The sequence below is a fragment of the Malus domestica genome, chromosome 05 (assembly GCF_042453785.1).
Source record: "Malus domestica chromosome 05, GDT2T_hap1".
In the NCBI taxonomy this organism is placed as follows: domain Eukaryota; kingdom Viridiplantae; phylum Streptophyta; class Magnoliopsida; order Rosales; family Rosaceae; genus Malus; species Malus domestica.
The window spans coordinates 34,387,707-34,397,714 of NC_091665.1; the positions used below are offsets into that span (position 1 = coordinate 34,387,707).

Sequence of the window (10,008 nt, forward strand, 5' to 3'; positions counted from 1 at the left end):
TTTCTATCATATGTTTTTATATAGCTCAATGACTAAACAACATCATATTTTATTTTTATTTTTTTGTTGAAAATCTTTACGAATCGATTTATAATATGACAGTTCCGATCACATTCACAAACTTTTATGAATCGGCCTGAAGAGTGCATCTATGTGACAATGACTTATATAACATTGTCTTCCAATTGAAGAAGTTATAGGAAAATCAAGAGACAAAATAAAGATAGAAGTGCGTACAAAAATCATTTCCAATATTTTATCGAGCCTCGACTAGTGAAATAGTGACTTCATTAACTGAGCATGCTTTAGAAGAATGACCAACTTCGAGTTCAGTCAGATCCCTTTCACTGTAAAAACCAGGTTTTAGAGGTGGGGGCAACACACCTCCACCACCCAACATTAGAACTACAGCTGACATGCTAGGCCTGTCTTCTGGATTCCGTTGTACGCACAAAAGGCCCACATGAATCGTTCTTACAACTTCATGCAGAGTGACGGAGTCCTCTACCGATGCATCAAGCAATTTGAGAGGCATGCCTTCTGTGTATAACATCCAAGCCTAAAACACGCAAACTAGGCTACTTAACAAAAGTAACAAAGTAGAGCAATAAGAATTTTTAACTTGACATTTGATGCTGTCACACTCACATGTCCAAGAAGGTTGAGTTTGTGGTCTGGATGAGAGAATCCTCTATTTCTGCTCCCACTCACTATCTCTAGCACCAGAACACCAAAGCTATAGACGTCGGATTTTATAGAGTAGAAACCATCAATTGCATATTCTGGAGACATGTAACCGCTGTAGACCAATGTGTCAAAAAACGTTTTTATACGCAAAGAATCTAGACTTTCTAGTTTCTATTAGTGTTTTTGAAAATTCGTAAAAAAGGACTCGTACAATTGTGTTTTAGGATACTTACTATGTTCCGACCACTTTCTTCGTTTTTGCTTTCGTTTCATTTCCTCCAAAGCTTCTAGCTAGGCCAAAGTCTGAGATTTTCGGGTTAAATTCACTGCCTAATAAAATGTTACTTGCTTTGAGATCTCTATGAATAACTCTCAATGTAGAATCTTGATGAAGATAGAGGAGCCCTCGAGCTATCCCATTAATAATTTCAAAGCGCTTCGACCAGTCTAATAACATCCTTCTTCTTTGATCTGCAAAATATCATAATTCACAATTGTCAAAAAATACATCGTGCTAGGCTGCTTGCATAAGCGGACTAATCGAACTAAATGCAAGGTTTTTGAGTGGTCAAACCAAAAATAAAGAAGTCTAAGCTCTTGTTAGGCATGAACTCGTAGATCAATATCATCTCGTCTTCTTGAATGCAGCATCCAAGAAGCTTCACTAGATTCCTGTGCTGAAGTTTGGCAATATGTGTAACTTCATTCTTGAACTCGTCGAGTCCTTGTCTAGAACTTTTTGAAAGCCTTTTCACTGCGATTTCTTGTCCATCTTCCATCGTACCCTAAAATCCATCAACGTATGTTATGACCAAAATTCATACTTTGTAGTTTGCACACTACTTGTATCCATCATTCCATATTATGACCAGAAGTACATGTATCTATACAACTTCGAAACTATGAAGGACTATCTGGTTTGACCTTAAAGACAGATCCGAAACCGCCTTCACCAAGTTTGTTTTCAATTGAAAAGTTACTGGTTGCAGAAACTATAGTCATCAAGTCAAATAACGGTAATTCCAGATCCTCCTTTTGGTTGCGACCTAGTTTTCCTGCAAAGACGCAGTGACAGGTGAAAAAAAATTCCCTATACAACCGAACTATGTAGTTTGGAAAGTAGAGAGGCAGAATAGTGCTACCAACTTACCACCTTTTTGGTGCTGCTTCTTCCAAACATAAAACAGCAAGGCAAGGCCCAGGATCAGCAGTCCGATAGACAACACAGTAGTGCTTATTATGATCCTCATTTTCTTTGCATTGGATTCAGAGTATTTAGCGTTGATCTTTGTATCGTCTTCATAATCTACAAATGATATTTTTGAAGACAAAAAATCTATGAGGTGGAGAGTAATAAATAAATAAATAAATAATGTATAATGTCTATCATCCGACTAATAGTTTCTAGTTTGTGAGACAATTGTAAAAGAAGATATTGCTAATTGTGTCAAAATTCACAGTTAAAACTGTCCGAATTAGTACAATGTTTCACTTCGTTATGTCTTGACTTTGTTTCGAGCATATGATTATGACTAAATGCATAGTCACCAACAAGTGCTTTTTACATACCTTGTTCTGCTGCGGCCATTCTTATATAAATATCTTGCCCGTTTTCAGCAATGTATCTTATATCAATTAGATCACCGTACCAAAGCAAGCACCCAGTTCCTCCATCCCGGATATCCAAATTTGTATAAGCCGTGCAGGAGCAGTTCTTCATGCACACCATCTCACATTCCTTGAGGTTCGTACTTCTGTTAAACCAGGATTGTTCTGTGCTAGGCAATTTCAACCCCGAGTACTTTTGGAACACGTCTCCGGTGCAATTTAGAGAAGTCTTTCTCACACAACCATTAGACCAATCTACCAAATCCCATTCTTTCGGAAACTTCGGTGTAAATCCTTTCAAACAGCTACAAACCGGGGACTTTTCGATGTTACATGCACCATGTACACCACATAATGCATAGTTATCACAGTTATCAATTTGGACTGTTTGGTAAAGAACCCAACCTTTGGTTCTATCAATCCATGTGTAGCGCTGCAAAAGTCCATGTGAAGTTAACATCAACCTCGAAAAGATTGAGCTGTTGTGAAGCTTGTAACTGTAGTACATTTCATCAGGCTCAGAAACAAAACTGTACGTGTATATAGGGTTTGGATTTAACTGAGGGTTTCCACAGAACCAGACTCCATTCCATGGTCCAGACCGAAATTTAATGACCGAACCTTCCCTCAGAAATAATTCTGCATATCCTTTGGGACCAAGTTGATTTGTACAATTGCCTTGAGAAGGATCCTGAGGACTTTTCCACGATCTAAGATGCCAATTGAAGCCTGTTACTGTGTTCCTACCAAGCTTCATACCTGGTAAGAATGTATCGCCAGGGTAATCAAAACTTTGCCACAGAAAGTTCTCAGAGTCATCATCACTCCTATCTATCACGACAAGATTACCCGAATCCAAAAGACGTGCCACTGGATTCTGTGCAGTTTTCGATGTGTTCGAGGACCAAACTGTGCTCATGTTGTGGTTGAGGACAAGAATTCCGGGGTTGGTGACCTTCAAAACGCCGGACAAATCAGTGAGGGGCGTGTCTCTGTTGGCAACCCATACAATGGTTGTAACAGATATCTTCTTGTACCATATCCCCACGTACCGTCTATTAGAAGCATCGGGACTGTAAAATCCTAGCTCAAACGTTCCACCAGTTGAAACTACAGTCTCACCGTCTCTAATGGACTGAAATGTACTTGTGGCGTCATCAGCTATGGAGAATACTGCTGCGAAGATGAGCAGCAAAGAAGAGTAGAAGAGAAGCAAGCACATCTTAGTTGAAGCCTTCAATGGTTTTTTCATTTAATTCATGGGAAGACAAATTGTCCCTCTACACCCTTCTTACATGTATGATTTCGAATTTTTCTGTCATTTTCGACTGCAATATTGTGATTTCGCATTTTTCATTAAATTCAAGGGAAGACAAATTGTTTTCCAGTGTGAAACTGAGGAAATGGTTTTCAATCGGAAGTAGACATCGGACTCGGTCCAAGAATGATATTGGGGCCTGGCTTCTCTGCTCTCTCCGTTCCCATTCACTCACATCCCCTCTGCTTTTTTTATTAATGTCAACATTTTATATTATTATTTTTTTTTGTCTTATTATCTTTATAAAAAATTCAATATAAAATGTTGACATGATTTAACCGTGACCACACAAAATAAAAAAAGATGGAAGTGCATGAGAACTGGAAGTGCAAAGAAGTCGGGTCAATTATATTGTCTTAGCCTCACAATTTCCTATGACAATTAAGTTTTTTCATACAGTAGTAAAATATCTAAATTAATTTGTGGTCATCCAATTCCCTCAGCTCAAAGGAAGCTTACGTGCTTTGATTGGTATTACTCTTTGCCTTTATTGGTGGAAAAATTAGGCGGAGAGAGGAACCCCACGTTTGACGTTTGCCGTTTGACGTTTGCCGTTTGACGTTTGACTTGAATACACTGTTAAAGCAATATTAGAAAATATGAAAATAACACAACAACTCTAATGATTATACTCTTATAATTATAAAGAAAATCACAACATCTATAATATACGAGATTATATAAACAACTAGAGAGAAAGTTAGAAAAACTAGCAAACTTGGAGATTGAGGCTTGCATAAATGCAATATCCTAAAGATAAAATTTCACCCATACTTTTGTGCTTGTTGTGGAGCCAAAAATATTCACTAGGCGACACGTGGATTTGTGAACGAAAGAGGACAAAAATACCCTTGAGGTATATCGGGATTCCTACGCGCAAGTAGTGGGTAATCATCCTCAACCAATTCAAAAATGCTCCAGAAGAGGTAACTAATTCCAAATTATCTTATTTTAGGTAATTATTTCCAAAACTTAATTTCCCTAATATATTATTTAGTTAATTAATTATCTAAATAATATATTCTTCCCATATCTCCTAAAATCATCCCTTAATTACCAATTTGAAACATCCACTCAAACCTAAAAAATGGGATAGGGCCGGCTACCCCATTCAAAGTCTATTCCATCACCTTTTTTTCTACCTTTTCCACCTTTCCTTCCCTTTTAAATTAGCCAATCAATACCATAAATAATAAAATATCTCATTTCATATTTAATTAGCCAATTAATTGGCTAATTAAACCTAAAATTAAACCTAAAAATCCCATAGTAACCGGCCACATTCCCTCCCATCTTTTCCCTACCTTTTTTTTTATTTTCCTCCACTTTATTACTCAAATAAAGCTAATCATTTAAGACCCCATTCATTTCTATTTTATTAGCCAATAAAGGGGCTAATAAAAAACCACAAATTGACTAAGAAAAGGGAAGGGTGTGGCCGGCCCTTCCTTGGTGAAAAATGGGGAAGCCTAATCCTATAAATAGGCTCCTATTCTCACCAAAAATTCATTCCAAACCTCTTGCAAAAATTCCAAAACACTCTAAACACTATTTCTCTCTAAATTTCTAACTTTGGCATCGGAGGTTCTTCGGCCAAAGCCCCCCCCCATTCATCGTGGGCGCGTGAGGCTTTTGGCCTTAACCTAAGGTGCTAGTTGTTTTGTAGGTGCAAAATCGTCCAAGATCGAAGAGGAGAAAATTTGCATCCACAAATTGGTGCTTTCATTGAGAGTTGTAATCCATACTCGTAGAAGACTCTCGTACAAAAAGGTTTTTTCTTTATTTTCTAGTCTATTTGGATATTTTTCATACGTTCTTATTATTAGAATTTTCTACTTGCAAAGGTTCTTTGATAAAACGTATAAGAAAAATATAATGACTAGAAATTTAGAAAATTCCGCAAGTAAAAATTCTAGTATTCAAGAAATGGGACTACGGAGATCCATGAGGCAAAATGCGACAAGAAGGGGAGCGACATCATCACCACGAGCTTCCACCATGGGAACCACCGTGATGGCTACCTCGGTAGCCACCCGCGGCGAGGTCCATGGTGCCTTCACCACGGCCGCCATGGGAACCACCACGGTGGCTACTTCGGTAGCCGCTCGTGGCGAGGTCCATGGAGCCTTCACCACAGCCGCCATGGGAACCACCACGGTGGCTACTTCGGTAGCCACTCGTGGCGAGGTCCATGGAGCCTTCACCACGGCCCGAGTCGTGCCATCCAAGTTTACGTGGACCAAAGCCCAAGCCTCGCATTCACATGCACCGCGCATTGAGCAGCCTGCTCCCGTGATCCAGCCTGCTCTTGTAGCCCAGCCTGCTCCAACGATCCAGCCTGCCCCAGTGATCCAGCCTGCCCCCGCAGCCCAGCCTGTTTTCATGGTTTCCCAAGCTGCCCAAGTCCGCCCGAGACAATCTCAACCATCCGGACCAATCATCGAGGCTGAGGCGTTTTCACCGCATTTCTCTGCAGATTTGACATTCCCCAACTCAAATCTCGCACCTGGAGTCAACCACCCTTTCATTGTTCAAGGAGGTGCATTCCATCCAAGTTCTTCCAATCCGAATGGCGAACAAAACTTGTCCCGACAAGTCATAGAATTGACGAGCGCCCTTGCACAACAAACCACCTTGGTGAATCAACTTTTACAACGTACTGAGATGCATCGCGCTCACGATGAAGTTTCCCGGAGTAGAACAAGGGTAGACAAGGAGCCTTTTAAACAGCGTCCTGGAAAGCAGCCATTCAACCCATCACAAGTGGAGCATTCAGACAGTGCACACTCTCGATTGGGCCCCCGAAATAGCGTATACTCCCGTCTTAGCGCGCGGATGAGCGTGCACTCTCGGTTAGGCCCACGAGCAAGTATACATTCACGGTTGGGGCCACGCTTTGATAATCAACATGGGCAACCTTCCAGGCAAAGCATTCATTCGCGATTAGGCTCACAAGGAGTATCCTCCACATCACATCGGAGCAGGCAGCCTGACAAACGGAAGGAAACGATCGTTCAATCTGGCTCTAGTTCAACCGGTAGCCTGCAAAGAAATCCCTCGCCTGCTAGGAATCTATCTCATCCATTGCAGCCACAGCGTAGACGAGCCGAGCGAGAAGAAGAGCAGCCTAGACCGGTAGAAAAAGACCAAGGGCAGCAAAAAGCTCCGCTACCCCAACAAAAGCAAATCCAAGAAGAGGTAGAAAGGCTTTTCAATGAGCGGATGCGTGATTTTCGGCGCAACGAAATGGTTGATGAGGCACTAAGGCGAGATATGACCAACATGAGCAGGTCACCTTTCGCGGATGAGATCGAGCAGGCAGAGCCTCCGCGCAAGTTTAGCATGCCACACTTCACATCTTTCAAAGGAGATGGGGATCCCGAAAGACACTTGAAGCATTACCGAAATGCGATGGTCCTTTATCGGAATAATGACGCCCTTATGTGCAAAATATTCGCCACTACTTTACAAGGCGAGGCACAAGATTGGTTTCATACCTTGCCGGCACGATCCATCCTGAATTTTGATGATCTTTCCTTGGTCTTCACCAAAGAATACTCATCTTATCGATCGATCAAGAAGAAGTCCGATCACCTGTTCAACGTAAAGAAAAACCCAAAAGAGTCGCTTCGCGATTACGTGAAGAGATTCAAAGCAGAGAAGGCGAAGATCGTCGGATGCGACAACTCGATAGCAAGTGCAGCCTTCCAAAAAGGACTACCAGCAGACCACCCACTGTTTGGAGAAATGATCATGAAAGAAGACCTAACTCTAGCAGATTCCTTTGCTCTGGCAGAAAAGCATGCGCTTTGGGACGAGGCTCGACAAGCAGAAAAGGCTCCCGAACAACCTCGAAAAGAGTTGGCAGCTACTCAAAAGAAGGATGAAAAACAACCCAACAAGGGCAGGCAGGAGTTCAAGCGCAGGGACCGACCCACGACCAAAGAAGGCCCGATGACCAACAACTATTCTAAGTTCTCAATTCCGATTCATCAAATCCTTCGTGACGTCAAGAATGAACCATGGTTCAAGTTGCCGAAGCAGTCAAAAGGAGATACTTCCAAGTTGGACCACACTAAGTATTGTGCATTCCACCGAGGTCCCGGTCACACAACCAACGATTGCTACACTTGGAAGAACTACCTAGAGAAACTCGTGAAAGAAGGCAAAGTCGATAGATATTTGGACAAGCCAGCTGAGCAGCAAAAAAGGAATGCAGACGGAGATGAGGAGCCACCAACTAAGACGATTCGAATCAACGGCATTTTCGCTGAGTCCGAGCACTTAGGGGCTACTAATAACTCCAAAAAGAGGAAGATCCAGCAGGCCTTACTAATCTCACAAGTTCATGCAGTCGATACCCAACCTGGACCTATCATTGGCTTCACGGAGCAGGATGCAGAAGGAGTCGACTTCCCACACGACGATGCATTAGTAGTATCTGTCCAACTAGCCCATGCTATAGTCGACAGGATGATGGTTGACAATGGAAGTGCGGTCAACCTACTTCAACTTTCAGTCATTCAGAAGATGGGCCTGGAAAGTACAATCATACGCCGGGCAGAGGTACTTACTGGATTCAACGGACACACCTCAACTGCCATCGGTCATATCATACTTGACGTAAAAACACCGCCAGTCGTCTCAAAGCAAACATTCACGATTGTAAGCGACCCATCTCCCTACAATGGGATTCTTGGGAGACCTTGGTTGATCAAGCTGGATGCTGTCACTTCCGTCAAGTATCAAAAAATCCGATTCCGCATCCCGGAAGGAGGAGTCGGAGAGATCAAGTCTGACCAGGCTTCATCCCGACGATGCACTGTGCAAATGTTAAAAGAAACAAAGAAAAAGACCTTTACCCCCGTAGAGGTTACCGAAGTCCAAAAGGGCAAAGAAATTGCCAAATAGCAATTACAGCAGGTGGATCGAGAAGATGGCACCCAAGCAGACAGGATAGGATGGAAACCCGAAGAGGACGCCGAAGACATCATTCTTGATCCCCAACAGCCGGAAAAGACGGCTAAAATTGGCTCACGACTAAGCCCAGACGAGAAGGAAGAACTCACAATTTTCCTTAGGAAAAACCGAGATATCTTCGCATGGTCACCATCCGACATGCCCGGTATTGATCCCAAAGTGGCCTGCCACAAGCTGCACGTCGATCCAACTGCCAAACCGGTAATTCAAAAAAGAAGACATTTCGCTCCCGAACGAGTAGCGATCATCGAGGCAGAAATCGACAAACTATTGGAGGCCGGTTTCATAGAAGAGGTAGCACACTCGGCATGGCTTGCTAATGTCGTACTAGTCATGAAGAAAGAGAAGGGCAAATGGAGGGTTTGCGTAGACTACACTGACCTCAACAAAGCATGCCCAAAAGACCATTATCCTGTCCCCCGGATTGATCTATTAGTAGATTCAACTTCTGGAAACCAGTTACTTAGTTTCTTAGACGCATACTCCGGCTACAACCAAATAGCCATGCATGAGCCCGACAAGGAGAAAACTGCGTTCGTGATAGAGCGAGGCACTTACTGCTACAAGGTCATGCCTTTTGGCCTCAAGAACGCGGGAGCCACTTACCAAAGGTTAGTAAATATGATGTTCAAAAAGCAAATTGGGGTAACCATGGAGGTCTATGTCGACGATATCATGGTAAAGGGCAAGCAGCGATCAGATCACATTCGCAATTTAGCAGAAGCTTTCAATATCCTTAGAAGGTACAAGATGAAGCTCAACCCCACCAAGTGCACGTTTGGAGTATCTTCAGGTCGATTCCTAGGGTACTTAGTAACCCAACGAGGAATTGAGGCACATCCCAAGCAAATCCAAGCAATCATAGAGATGAAATCTCCAACTACCTTGAAGGAGATCCAAAGCTTGACCGGACGAGCAGCCGCCCTCAATCGCTTCCTCTCACGATCCACCGATCGATGCAAACCCTTTTTCAAAGCTATCAAGAGGGCACAAAGAAACAAATGGGATGAAGAATGCGAAAAAGCTTTCCAAGACTTGAAGAGTTATCTCACATCACCTCCCTTACTATCCAAGCCGGAAGCAGCGGAGGATTTATATATTTATTTGGCAGTTTCCGAGGTAGCAGTGAGCTCTGCTCTCATACGAGAAGAGCTGGGGGCCCAACTGCCGGTATTCTACACTTCTAAAGCTCTTCTCGATGCAGAAACAAGATATCCGAAGATCGAAAAATTAATTTTGGCGTTAGTTGTTGCGGCTCGGAAGCTCAGACCCTACTTTCAAACTCATACAGTCATTGTTATGACTCAATATCCCTTACGATCAATATTACATGGTCCGGACGCTTCTCAACGAGTGATGAAATGGGCATTGGAACTTGGCCAATATGGTTTAGTTTTCCAACCTCGCACAGCGAT

At 42.6% G+C, this 10,008-nt stretch overlaps 1 protein-coding gene across 1 annotated transcript; it reads right to left on the bottom strand.

The window, feature by feature from the left end:
* Positions 1–152: 152 nt before the first annotated feature.
* On the bottom strand, positions 153–3,797 carry LOC103409093 (G-type lectin S-receptor-like serine/threonine-protein kinase At4g27290). Its single transcript, XM_008347912.4, has 7 exons — positions 2,257–3,797; positions 1,838–1,993; positions 1,612–1,742; positions 1,262–1,472; positions 921–1,158; positions 649–799; positions 153–559 (listed from the first exon to the last, which is right to left on the bottom strand). Exons 1-7 carry the CDS (start codon positions 3,545–3,547, stop codon positions 257–259), a joined length of 2,481 nt encoding a protein of 826 aa, XP_008346134.2. The 5' UTR covers positions 3,548–3,797; the 3' UTR covers positions 153–256.
* Between the last annotated feature and the right edge of the window lie 6,211 nt (positions 3,798–10,008).

What these genes read in the sequence shown, in the direction of transcription:
- LOC103409093 (XM_008347912.4), bottom strand. Translation starts at nt 3,547, where the DNA reads ATGAAAAAACCATTGAAGGCTTCAACTAAGATGTGCTTGCTTCTCTTC. An exon ending in GAAGCAGCACCAAAAAGGTG is followed by an intron (nt 1,743 to 1,837) that starts GTAAGTTGGTAG and finishes GCGTCTTTGCAG; the next exon opens with GAAAACTAGGTCGCAACCAA. An exon ending in AAGAAAGTGGTCGGAACATA is followed by an intron (nt 800 to 920) that starts GTAAGTATCCTA and finishes ATTGGTCTACAG; the next exon opens with CGGTTACATGTCTCCAGAAT.